The sequence below is a fragment of the Saccopteryx leptura genome, unplaced genomic scaffold, assembly GCF_036850995.1.
Source record: "Saccopteryx leptura isolate mSacLep1 unplaced genomic scaffold, mSacLep1_pri_phased_curated manual_scaffold_60, whole genome shotgun sequence".
Classification (NCBI taxonomy): domain Eukaryota; kingdom Metazoa; phylum Chordata; class Mammalia; order Chiroptera; family Emballonuridae; genus Saccopteryx; species Saccopteryx leptura.
Window position 1 is genome coordinate 1 of NW_027095742.1, and position 13,616 is coordinate 13,616.

At 58.6% G+C, this 13,616-nt stretch overlaps 1 protein-coding gene across 2 annotated transcripts in view; it reads left to right on the forward strand.

The window, feature by feature from the left end:
* The first annotated feature begins 51 nt into the window (after positions 1–51).
* LOC136387068 (VPS10 domain-containing receptor SorCS2-like) overlaps positions 52–13,616 on the forward strand; it is a 47,938-nt gene continuing 34,373 nt past the window's right edge. For both annotated transcript variants that reach the window (XM_066358130.1, XM_066358131.1), the window contains exons 1-4: positions 52–98; positions 6,856–6,958; positions 9,366–9,442; positions 12,744–12,835. In XM_066358130.1, the coding sequence (XP_066214227.1) occupies positions 69–98; positions 6,856–6,958; positions 9,366–9,442; positions 12,744–12,835 (302 nt within the window). In that variant the 5' untranslated portion in view covers positions 52–68. The remainder of the gene's footprint in view (positions 99–6,855; positions 6,959–9,365; positions 9,443–12,743; positions 12,836–13,616) is intronic.

The following is a 13,616-nucleotide window of genomic DNA, read 5'->3' on the forward strand; positions in this document are numbered from 1 at the left end:
TCTCTCTCCAACACACACACACACACACACACACACACAAAACACACCTGCAGCCACCCAGCGTGGACATGAACGGGAAGCCCACCAACTGTGACCCCGTAAGTGTCCCTGCTGCTGTCACACACACACACACACACACACACACACACACACACACACACACACACACCTGCGGGCTGGGCACCTGGCATGGCTGAGGGAGCCCCGAGGGACAGAGAGGTGGCATCTGAGCAGGGCCCTCTGAGGGACAGGGACCGCCGGGTCTGTGGATGTGGCTGACAGGTCACAGGAACACCCCGTTTCACAGGCGAGCTAACTGGAGGGCAGAGAGGACAGTGTGTCCGTGGGCGCTGGCCACAACCTCGTTGTGTGACAAGCCAGCCAGAAAGCACCCGCTGTCCTCCGGGTCGGCGTCTGGGCTCGGCGGGCACTCTGCTCCCTCATGGGGCCATCGTGTGGGAACAGTCCGGGCTCAGCCAACTCCTCCTCCTTCCACACAGGGAGCACCGGCCCCGGGGAGGGGGCGGGGGGAGGGCTCTGTGGCAGCCCCGCCTGGGCAGCGAGGACACTCCTTGCTGACCTGGGCTGACGCCCCCCAGCCAGGGCCCCGCACCCCACTGCTCTGCCTCTGCAGAAGCCTCTCTCCTGTTGCTAACGGTGGGTAACAGCACCTGTCAACTGACGGGGAGAATTAATTACCTGCTGTCTGTAAAAAAAAAAAAACCCTCTGGGAACAGAGTCACTGTGAAAGGACTAATTTTTGTATCGTCACAGCAAAGTTAAGCCGTATTAATCTGTCAAAGCAAGTTTTTGCTAAGAATAGATTCTTGTCTTCAGCAAGGAGATAACTCAGTGGTTCTCAAACTTTTTGAAGTCAGGGCACATTTAAAATCCTACAAATAATTGTAGGCGCACTATATACAAATTTCTGAGAAATATGTTATAATAATTAAGTCAAATATTAAAGAAAAAAATATAAAGTCCAAGTGTGCTTTTATGGTAATTAAATGAAATAAATACGACAAAATTAAATTTATTCTGACATTAAAAACCATTTTTATGTTACATTTTTTGAGTTATGCTTTTTTAGAATTCATAAAAAAGAGGGGTTAAGAAATAAAAAAATAACAAAAAAGTTATATTTTTATATATAGAGAGAGATACATTCTTAGTAAGATTTAGTAAATTCGGCAGGTCCCGGCACGAATGTGTTAAGTTTTTTCATTCGTGTGTTTATGAGAAACATGAGCCTGATGTGTCCTAGTGATTTCTTCAATGTTTAGGCATATATTTGAAAGGCAAACTCTCATTTCCTCATCACCACAGTGAAGAATTCCTCTCTTTTTACTCTTAACTGTGTTGAGTGCAGAAAACCCCCACCATACCTATCATCTTAACTTTACACCAAACAAAGGATAGAAGAAACTTGCCTCCAGTCTTTCTGGGGAACACGGGGGGGGGGGGGGGGGGGGGGGGTAGTGTAAACAATCCAGCACCACAGCTTAACAGCCTTTTGCAACCTAATCAGGCAAGTGAGGTGGGGGGTTGGGCAGACTGTCAAGCTTTAGCCAATTCCCCACACCTCTGTCCCCCCAAAAATCTAAACTCTAAAAACCCTGTTGGTCTTTTGGCCCCCAACAGGCACATGTTTCTCTGGAACACCACAGGGCGCACCTGGAAATCTTCTAGGGCGCACCAGTGCCCCCTGGCGCAGTTTGAGAACCACTGCCCAACCTTTGTGGGATTCATGTCCCAGCCTTAAAATGATCGAGGAGGGAGCTGGAGGGGGCTTGTGAGGGCCCAGGCAGGCAGGCAGGCGGGCGAGACCCCCTCCCACGAACACAGAGGGCAGCTCAGAGTGTAGGAACCCAGGTGGACACAAAAGACAAATTATAGCCGCGGCTCAGAGGCCCATGACCCTCTGTGCGGCCCTGGTGGCCAGGGGAGGTGGGGGACGCAGGGGACCGGTGTGACCACTGCCTGGATCCTCTGTGTCCTTCACCCCGCAGTGAGCAGGGCAGCCTGCACTTGAAGGTCTACATCTCATCGTAAGAAGGATCCCTGCTAATTGCAGAATGCCGAAAAAGTCAGAAACGTGGAAATAAGGCACAGCAGTGACTGTAACTCGCAGAAATAGCGAGGATCGGGCGTTTTTCTATACGATTTTCTTTTTTTAGCTTACATGCCGGTTAAGGAGTTGTCACTGGGGTCCTGACACACGTGTGATGTCTGTCTTCTATTCTCTCTTGACCCTGGGTCACGAACGTCTTCCCGGGCCGGCCGTGGGCTGGTGCTCTCCCTGGGAGGTTCCCTGCAGTAACGGGGAGACGTGGGGACCTTTCAGAGGCGAGTGGAGAGGTTAGATCTGTTTTAGGGTGACAGGCCGTGCTTGGGAGATGATTCTGAATCTGTCTGCATCTTTCTTCAGAACGAAAGCTCGTTCGTTTTGCAGCCCACGGGAACCTCTGAGAAGCAGGCTGAGTCAGGAAGCGGGGTCTCTGGGCGGACGGGGCTCCTCGTCCGCACGGGCAGGTGGTGTGGCCTTCTGTCCATTCCAGTCGCTCATGATTTGGGGACATTTCTTTAGAGCACCAGCCACTCCTGCAAGCAGAGGGGCGGGGGGGGGGTCTGGGGCAGGGTGGTCCCCGCGTGGCCCACTGCACCCTCACCCGAGTGCTGCAAGTACCCTGGCCCTCGGGACTGGCCGTTCAGCCCTATCTCCCATGGCACCGGCCAGCCTTCGGGGGCTCCCACCCTTGCCCCCGGGAGCCCAGAGAACACCCCTGTCTCTGGCAGTGCACACCCCGGGGTAGCCACCTGTCACACCTGCAGGGCCCCCCACGCTCGTCCTGCCTGCCTTTCCTTTCATCCGCTCAGCCCAGACTCCACGGGCGGGCATTCATTCGTACAGCCTGGTCCAGCTGCCGGACACCAGCAGAGCACCCGGAAGCCCCAGGGCTGCCTGGGAAACATTGGAGAGACCGTCATGGCACCAAAGGGGACATCGGCTCTGCCTGCATCTGCCGGTGTCCAGTAGGTCACAACTGACCACAAGGAAGCCTGAAGAATGTTTGGCCTCTGGCTCAAACAAGTGCCCAGCACCCAGGACAGACCACCATGGGGCTGGGGACAGGGAGTGGGCCAGGTTCTCGGAAGCAGTGCCCGTGACTGGCTCCGGTCACAGCACAGAGTCAGGGACATTATGTGCACAGGGCATCGGGGACCAGCCCGGGAGCTCAGGCCCCACCTGGCCCACCAGGAAGCCTGGACCCCCCAGCAGGGCCGCGCCACCACCCTCTCTGCCCAGGAACTGCCTGGGGCTCAGGTGCCACGTTCCTGGTGAGGCCCTGCCCCAGGGGTCACAGGAATGTCCCTGTCCTGGAAGCTGGCCCTCTGCTGAGGTCACCGGGGTCTCTCTGCCCTGGACACCCATGTCTGGTCACTGGCGGGGCAGAGGGACAGGACTGGATGGTCCCACCAGAGATATTGTCTCACCAGAGATATTGTCTCACCAGAGATATTGTCTCACCAGAGATATTGTCTCACCAGAGATACTAGCTCACCAGAGATACTAGCTCACCAGAGATATTGTCTCACCAGAGATACTAGCTCACCAGAGATATTGTCTCACCAGAGATACTAGCTCACCAGAGATATTGTCTCACCAGATATTGTCTCACCAGAGATACTAGCTCACCAGAGATATTGTCTCACCAGAGATATTAGCTCACCAGAGATATTGTCTCACCAGAGATACTAGCTCACCAGAGATATTGTCTCACCAGAGATACTAGCTCACCAGAGATACTAGCTCACCAGAGATATTGTCTCACCAGAGATATTGTCTCACCAGAGATACTAGCTCACCAGAGATATTGTCTCACCAGAGATACTAGCTCACCAGAGATACTAGCTCACCAGAGATATTGTCTCACCAGAGATACTAGCTCACCAGAGATATTGTCTCACCAGAGATACTAGCTCACCAGAGATATTGTCTCACCAGAGATATTGTCTCACCAGAGATATTGTCTCACCAGAGATACTAGCTCACCAGAGATATTGTCTCACCAGAGATATTAGCTCACCAGAGATATTGTCTCACCAGAGATACTAGCTCACCAGAGATACTAGCTCACCAGAGATATTGTCTCACCAGAGATATTGTCTCACCAGAGATATTGTCTCACCAGAGATACTAGCTCACCAGAGATATTGTCTCACCAGAGATATTGTCTCACCAGCCTGCTGTTGGTCATGAGGTGTCAGGAGAAACCCAGCAGGATCCGTGTCTTACCATCTCGCCCGTGTCCTGGACGGGGCAGGGGGGCAGGGGGCAGCTCAGTGACCACGCTCCGGCCAGGGAACCTGCCGTCTGCACCACGGAGGGCCTCCGGACGCCGTGTGCGCCTCGGCGGAGGGGCAGCACCTCTTCTCAGCTGAATTTGCCTCCTTTTCTTTCTTTTTTGTATTTTACGGCTTTATGGAGACAGAGCTCACACCCAGTACGACTCACCCCATTGGAGCGCACAGTTCAGGGGTTTTTAGCGCGTTCACAAAGTCATGAAGCACCAGCACAGTCCGCGTGGGGGGTCTGCATCGCCCACCCCCAGGGGAAGCCCACACCCTTTATCTGTCATCTCCGTGGCCCCGTCTCCCTGTCCCACCCCCTCCCGCCCGGGCCACGCGGTTCTTCCCTCCGTCTCTGCGGACAGCCTGCTCCAGCATTTCCTGTGAGTGGAATCTCAGAGGGTGCGGTGCGGCCAACACGTTTTTAAAACCCGGAACAGACAATAAAGCATGCGGCCAACCGGAGCGGGCCCCGGGGCCGTCCCCAGCACCGTCTGACCCGGATCGATATCCAATTTGTGAAAACAGTTTCATTTTTAACTTAGGATGATCTGTGTAAAACGGACTGAGCTCACGGACCAGAAGGAGGGGCTGTAAAAACATAAAAGGGGGCGGAAAGGCGCCTGTCGGATGGCTTTCGGGTGCGATGGTGTAACATCGTGAGGAGGACGGGATTCTGGAGGGACCCCCCCCCCGTCTCCCCACGCCCCGGGAGGTGTGGCAGCAGGTGCCCCATCTGTTTCACAACTGAGGGAATCCAGGCCCCAAGCTTCCCGTAAAATTAGAGGTGCCTCCAGAGTTCAAATTTTATCTCTGGGTGCTCCTGTGGTATTTCTAAACTGAAGATGTTTTCAGAAAGGGGGGGGGTTGGGAGGGAGAAGGAGAGAGGATCAAGGAAATTATTACGTTTCTTATCTGTAGCAATGGCTGGACCCTGACTTTCTCCGGAAGCTGTGCTGTGTTACTCGATAATCCTGTGATACAGAGGTTATTGTCCCATTCACAGAGAAAGACACAGACTCAGAGACGCCAAGCAATTTTCCCGGTCACACAGCATTAGGAGGGGCTGTAAGGATTCAAAGTCTCCACCCTGTCCCCATGCCAGGCCAGATAAACTCCTTGAGTCAGGGAGCCAAGCAGGCTGACTCCAGAGTGGTCACCCCAGAACCCTCTTTGATGTCGACAGGCATGCTGGGGTCTCCGGTGGCCCCCCTGCTCCTCCGGGGTGGGGGCAGGAGTGGGCTCAGCCAGCCGCACCCCGGACCCTGCCTCTCAGACTTCAGTGGGAAGGAAAGAAGAAACGGGGTCCTCAGGGTCCTTCCTCCCCCGACCCCGGCAGCCGGTGTGGGCAGCCCGGGCTGAGGGCTGAGGGCTCACTGCCCAGGGCAGTCTCTGGCACCTGGAGGAGCTGTGCAGAGACCGTGGGTCTTGTCCAGTGTCCCGTGGTTCTGTAATCTATTATGGACATGGCAGAGAGTTGAGGCAACTCTCTGAGATGGTGGCCTTGAGCCGCTGAGGCCCAGGGACCCTCAGGGAAGACACGGGACACTGTCCTGTGCTGGACTGTCCTCCCAGATCCCAGCCCCACCCTGGGGGAGCTGGTATTCAGATGGTTAGGAGGGGACAGGAGGGGTCTGGCCATGCCCAGTGACAGGACAGAAACCTGCTCTTGGCCCTCATTCTGGAAGGCTGCTGGCCCAGAGTGGCCTGGAGGTGTGTCCCATGCAGGCAGAGACACTGCGGGCCTTGGAGGGTGGACATGGGGCCCAGGTGTCCTTGTTGTAGCCCCAGCTCCACCACTGTCCTTGGTGAATTGCTTAAATGCAGCCATCGGTCAGTATGAATTGCCATCGGAATTGTTATTACAAGTGGGGTCTCTGCCTGCGGCCAGGGCACCGGCAGGGCGGGGCTGCTGTGAGGAGTGCTGTGACGCCCGCCCGCGGGTCAGCCAGGCTGACGCTCCCGTCCCCTCGCCCTCTCCTAGAGGGCCCAGGGCTGTGGGGCGTCCCACGGCGGTCCCCTGAAGCCTGGGCCGGCCTGCTCACATGCGAGGCCCTCAGTGAAGGTTCTGGCTGGCGCATGAGCATGGGTGTGAGCCACTCAGGCTCCCAAAGTCACGTCCCGTGGCCCCCACTGCCTGTCGGGAGGCCCTCAGTGAAGGTTCTGGCTGGCGCATGAGCATGGGTGTGAGCCACTCAGGCTCCCGAAGGCACGTCCCGTGGCCCCCACTGCCTGTTGGGAGGCCCGCCGTGGGTCAGCAGCCACGCTGGGAGAGCGCCCTTGGGGAAGCCCCCTGGCTTCACCCCCCGAGAGCGGTGTCACCCGGCCCAGACCTGACGGCCTCCGCGGGGCAGTCAGACTAGGAGCTTCTCCCCACCCTCCAGCACTCCTTGGGCTCCTTTCCCGCCCAAGAAGCCCCAGGGGCGCACTCAACTCAGCCCTGCCTTCCCCGGGGACACTTCCCGCCCAGGTGCAGCCTATAGCTTGCTTTTTTTCTCCTTGCAGCCGGACTGCCACCTGCACCTGCACCTGCTCTGGGCAGACAACCCCTACGTGTCGGGCACCGTGCACACCAAGGACACCGCCCCCGGCCTCATCATGGGTGCAGGTAGGGGCTGCTGTCGCACCGGGTGGCAGGGGCCACCGCTGCATGAGGACATCCTGTTCTCAAGGGAAGGGTAATGGTGTGCACACTGAGGGGCAGTGGCAGCTCCAGGAAGCTCAGCTGTCGTGGAACAACAGGATGGGTGAATGCATGGCCCAGAGGGGGCACATGGTACAGGTTGGCTGAATGGGAAGGTGGGTGGATGGATGGATGGATGGATGGGTGGATGGATACATGGATGGATGGATGGATGGATACGTGGATAGATGGATGATGGATGGGTGGATGGATGGATGGATGGGTGGATGGATGGTGGGTGGATGATGGACGGATGGGTGGGTGGATGACTGGATGGATGGATAGATGGATGATGGATGGGTGGATGGATGGGTGGATGGATGGTGGGTGGATGATGGACGGATGGGTGGGTGGATGACTGGATGGATGGATAGATGGATGATGGATGGGTGGATGGATGGGTGGATGATGGACGGATGGATGGTGGGTAGATGGATGGATGGGTGGGTGGATGACTGGATGAATGGATAGATGGATGACTGGATGGATGATGGATGGGTGGATGACTGGATGGATGATGGATGGGTGGATGACTGGATGAATGGATAGATGGATGATGGATGGGTGGATGGATGGATGGATGGATGGTGGGTGGATGATGGACGGATGGGTGGGTGGATGACTGGATGGATGGATAGATGGATGATGGATGGGTGGATGATGGGTAGATGATGGATGGATGGCTAAGGGATGTGTGGGCAGGTGGAAGAATGGACTCAGGGATGCATGCGTACATTGTGCTTGGTTGAACCTTGGAAAAGAAGACAGTCTCACAAACCCTCTGCTACTCTCTGGAACTGACTTTAACTGTTTGAGGACAATTCAGCCCCTCTGGAATTTTCCAGTGATGTCTACACTGACTCTGGATTAGACACTCCTGTGAGCGCCGCATAAAATAAGGCTCCAACAGCGAGCCATGTGCAGGTCGCCCCAGGTGGAGCCCTCTGGGGCTCCAGGCGAGAGTCCAGAATGGCTTCAGTGTCCCCATCTCAGGTCCCCCACCTTCCCGGGGGCTTGGACCCCGGGTCCCTGCCAAGTCCACAGGCACACAGCGAAGGCCTAGCAGACCTGGCTCATGAGACTGTGCCATAGCTCAGGCCCCTTGCAGGGGGGGGGCCCATCCCCAAAGCCACCGGGATCACCCTGGAGCACACACTCTTAGGTGCCATGTTGTTCCCGTGGGAGCCCACCTAGTAGGCTCCGTTTCCTCATCTGTAAGCTGGCATTGGCTTGGGGCCTGGGTTGGGGTTCTTCCCACTCCAGCCTGATCCCCGGGGTGAAGTCTGAGCCCCACAGAGTGGCCCTCAAGGCCAGTGACCCACTAGCCAGCCCAGGGCCAGGGCTCCAAGTGAACCACTAGGAGGAGCCTCCTGGGTGCCCTGCTGGTGTGGTGCCCACCTCACCATCCTCCAGAATCCGCTCAGCAGCTGTTTCTCCAGCACCACCCACGTGCTTTCTCTGCTGCTCACCCGGATGGCCCCAGGCTGCCCTGGGCCCACTTCTGGTCTCTCCCCTGCACCAGTCCCTAGGACGCCCTCTCCAAATGCAAACCCAGCTGCCCAGTTCCAGCCGAAAGCCCGTCAGGGCCGCCACGCCCCCAGCCTGGCCCACCTGGCCCGTGTCCTCCGTAACCGATTCCGGACCTCCACTCTGCGCTTCTTACTTGGGAACCACACTTGTCACCGGGGGTCCCCTGAAGTGCCCGGCCCGGCCTCCACCTGGGCCAGGAAGGAGCTGTCGGGGGGGGGGGGGTTACGGTGGCTAAGGCCGGGCAGGTCCACACTGGATTCTGGCAGACGGTAGAGACACCACGGAGCCGGAGAGCGTGGGGCCATCCCCGTGTATTGGAGGCCCGCAGAGACGGCCAGTGAACACACACGAAAGGGAAAGAGCTGATAAACAAAGGACAATCTACTGTAGTGACGGCCAGGGAGCAGGGAGAGCCGCCCCTCGCGGTGGCGGGAGCACAACCTGGGAGAGTCGCGGCCCAGGGGCGGCGCCCACGGCTTCCACAGGCTGCGCCCAGGGGCCTCTGCCACGTGCTCACGCACTAATCAGGCACCGCGCTTGCAGCTGGTGCACCAGCGAGCAAGCCTCACACAGCTGCTCCCCAGAGGGCTTCTCTGGGCCAGGCTCACCCTTTACTTCTCAGACGGGGACCAGGGTGCACTGGGCCGTTCCAGCAGATGGGCACGCCGCTGCCGGGCAGCTCCGCCCGCGGGGGGGTGTGCACCCGGCACACGTACCCGTCCGGGGACTTGCCTGGCTGAGACCTGGGTCGGGGGAAGCTGGCTGACCCCAGAGTGACCCTGCCCCTCTCCTGCTGGACCAGGTAACCTGGGCTCCCAGCTGGTGGAGTACAAGGAGGAGATGTACATCACATCCGACGGCGGCAGCACCTGGCGGCAGGTAAGGGCCCCCCCCCCCCAACTGTGTCTGTTCCGTGACCCCGCCCCGCCCCGCCCGAGCGGCTGTCTGGACACACAACCACCCTGTACCAGGCGTGATGTCGCCAGCTGGCCCCACCCACCGGCCATTGTGGTGGCCTTCGCTGGGGGCAACGGCCCCGACACGCAGCGCCACACGGTCGGTCACACACGTTGCCGCGGACGCTGGAGCCGAGGGCGTGGGGTGGGGGCGCCGGCCCGGGAGGAAGCCCTGTAGGAATGAGGAGGCTTGTGCTGACTGCTCCCCGGGGGCCAGGAAGTGGGGGCACAGACGACCCCAGGGTCCCGGCAGTGGGGCTGCCGGGTGGACGGCAGAGTCCTGAGAGAGGAAATGGGGAAGAGCAGGTTTGGGGGGGGCCACGGGGAGGCTGGGGGGGCATCCCCGGGTGACGATCCCACGGAGCAGTGTGGCCTGAGAGAAGGAAGACAGGGGAGGGGGAGAGCGGTCGCTGCTGCAGTCGGCCCGGGCACCCCGCCAGGCGAGGGCCCCCTTTCCTCTGAGCTCACCCCTCCTCCACAGCCCCCCAAAGTGGGGGAGCTTCTCTGCCCTGCCAGCTCCACGGAGCAAGTCTCCACTTTAAACACCTAAAATAACGCCCCAAACCTTCGTGTGCGTGTCCCCTTCCCGTCACTCAGAGCTCGGGGTCTAGGCCCCGTTTCTGCACGCCCCCCCCCCAGCGCCCCTCACAGCTGGTCTCCCAGGCAGCCCCCCGGACAGGTACGCGAAACCCCAGCACCCACCGCCGGCAGCCTCGGCTGAAGGTCCCCGGCGCTCTTTAATAATTATGCAAGAAACAAGGAATTTTGAAAAGGGCAAAGGAGATTTATCGTGTTAGAATATTTCTATTTCACAAAACTAGTGAAGCGTGTCTAAACTTTCTTAAAGGTCACCGTCCGTCTGTTTATTAGAGAACACCCCGCGCCCCCCCCACTAGATTGGATAGACTGGGCGGGCAGGGGGACCAGGGGCTGTCTTCTCATTTCCGGGAAGCCGGTGAAGGGTCACAGCGGTCACTCCTGTCAGGCCGCTGGCCAAGATGTCAAACTTGGGAAAGTCAGAATTCGAGGGGAGAGCGTCTGTTCACAGGTGCTGCTTGCGGGCCTGCCCTGGGGACCCTGTGTTCCCTTCCCAGAGCGGGGGGCGGGGGTGTGGGGCAGCTCGGGTGCCCGGGAGAAGAGGAGAGGCACCCGTGGCGGCCTGTGTGCGTGTGGGCAAAGAGGGCTGCTGCCGCCGGGCCGGGGACGGGGGACGCAGGCAAGGTGACCGGGTGAGCTCAGGCCAGACTGTTGAGCCCCTGGTGAGATGTGTCTGCCAGAGTTCTCGGGATATGAATTACAAATGGCAGCCTGTGTGCTGTCAAGGACAGAACACTCTCAGACCGGAGTCCCCCAGGGCGATCGGAGGATCGGAGGCAGCGGCTGGAAAGGGGGGGGGAGGGTGTGTGGGGGCAGGGGACCCTCGGCCCTGCTGCCTGGGGGCCGGCCAGGGCACAGACGGCCACAGCAGTGGGTGTGCGGAGCCCCTGCGAGGGGCTCGGGAGACCCCGGAGCCTCCTTTCTCAGAGTCCCAAGCTCGTGAGGGTGGGTTTGTTTGAGGGCTGGTTCCCTGGGATGGCTGGGAGATGCCCGTCTTCCTGGTGGGCACCGTGAATGCCCCCTGTCTGTCTTCCGGGGAGGGGGGTGTCAGGGACGTGGGTCTTGCTCAGGGTGGTGGTGCCCACTCAGCACCACGGCTCGGCCCCCCGAGGTGAACCCTGTTCAGGAACAGCCAGGCTGGGACCCGCTCAGGCTACCCTTTTTATGGCATCACACCTGCCGCTCAGCAGCCCCCACGCCCTACAGGAGACCCCGGGTGGCGTGGGGAGTGGGGGCTCTCCCTGCGCGGCAGTGCCATCTGCAAGTTCAGAGGCATCAGGAGCCGTGTGCCCGTGGTGTGGAAAGACGTGTCTGCTGCCACATGCCTCTTGGGTAGTGACCACAGGACCGAGCGTGGTTTCCGCCATCCACCTGGCAGCCCAGGGGCCCCGGAGCCTAGCTTCCCCTTGAATGCTTCCCGAGATGGGGAGCGCACTCTTTCCTGGAGCAAATAGACTTCACTTCCCCCGGGCACCCAAGGAACTTCTAAAGGGAACTCTTAAACGTGGTGTGTCTCACTGATGTCTGCGGGAAAGAGTCCAGACCCACCGGCCGCCACTTGAGCCCATACTGCCCTCTCCAGGATTTCCTGCCCCTGACACCCTGCTCTCTGAGACCTCCAGCACCCTGCACGTGCTGTCTCCATCACCCACCCCCGGTCCTTCCGAAGATTAACCCAAATGCCACTTGCACTGTGACCCCCTCCCTGGGGTACCCAGTAACTCAGGTCTGCAGTTTAATAGGAATGTGATATCATTCCTCCCCCAAAGCATAGGCTAGGATCCCATGATCCAGTGAAACCTACTCTGAGCAGGCAGAAAGGGTCGAGTTGATGGCATCCCTTGTTGTGGAGATGGTCAACTTCCGTGGGGTCTCTCCCTGGACCATAGACTCCTCTCCACCTCTGGATCCCAGCACCCAGAGAGGACCTGGGGCCCTGGGTTTGTTGGGTGGGCAGATGGAAAATTATGACTGTTTCTTCTTCACAGTACCCTAAACATTGCAAGCTGTCATCCAGAAATCTCTATCTCTAGTAATATAGCCTCAGACAGCATGCTTACCCTGAACTAATGGTTAGGACAGAGGACACCAGGCACATGGTTCCTCTGATGCCCTGCAGCTGCAGCCACAGGAAGCTGTGAGTGAGTCCTGTCTGGCATATCTGGGGAGAACTCATGTTAGTGCACTGGCACCAGGGAAGGCTTCCTGGAGGAGGCAGCACTTGAGCTGAGCCTTAGCATCAATAGGGGTTTGCTGTTACTGATGGTGTGTATCCTAACTGCTTTTCTAAATCCCATTCTTTGTTCCCTATCTTCGTGCCGCTGGCCTTTAGGCTCATGAGTGTTCACAGAGAGAGGACCCCCCATCCCCCGCTGCCTGTACTCACACTGTCCTTTCTCACGTCACTCACTGGTCTAGAACTTGGCCTTCATCATCCATCCATCCTGTGGGTGCTGAGTCTGGGAGGTGTGGCCAAGCACGGGGGTGTCCTGGCGACACGGGGAGCCCTCAGGTCTGTCCTCCGCTGACACCCCCAGCCTGTGTGTGGACAAGTCTGCTCCTGGCGAGTGGCCTCCGACCCTGGCCGACCTCTGACCCCTCTCAGGGTGCCGCCCACTCCCTTGCAGGTGTTCGAGGAGGAGCACCACATCCTCTACCTGGACCACGGCAACGTGATTGTGGCGGTCAAGGACAGCTCCATCCCCCTGAAGATCCTCAAGTAAGACCGCGGGGGTGGGAGGCAGGCTTCTTCTCTCCCCCTGGAAGCCCCTCAGGATGTCCCCCACTGGGCCCCAGGACAACAGCGCTAAACTCCACCCACTGGGAGTCGTGGCAAGCTGCAGCAGCTCTGGGCTGGGCATGGGGAGACCAGGAAATAGGGGATGACAGGGCAGCATGGCCAGAGTGAGCCCAAGGGAAGCCTGGGGCAATGGGGAATAGGAGAGGCTTCCTGGAGGAGGCGACTTTTAAGCAGCAATAAGAATTCTTCAAATAGAGAAGGCAGGACTAGACAAGGAAGTATGTGCCCACGGGAGAGAGGCCTTACGTCAGCTTCAGACGTCTGAAGGGCTATTGTGGAGAAGTGAGGGCAGGTATGAACTCTGGATTCAGAAGGCAGAGTTGGGAAGCTGCCAGGAAGCCACTATCACTTTAGTCTGAAAAAGAGCTGTCTGCACTTGGCACTAGCAGCACTGTGATACGCCACATTAGGAGACAGTAAGATGCTGTCACGGACCTGGCCACCCCCAGGCTGTAGTGTGGACACTACACGTCTTGCTAAGCAGACGTGGACACCACTTGGTGCCAGCATGTGGCCACGGTGGTCTCTCAGGACTGGGTGAAGTCGAGGGTCCAGCTGGGGCCTGGGTGCTGGGCTGGCCTTGGGACAGACACCACGGCTTCCACACTGTTCTCTCAGCCGCTCAGGCGGGGCGACTTGGGTGTCTGGGCGCAGGCAGGGATGGATCCCGTGGGGCAGCCAGTCCTGGACAGGGCAGGGG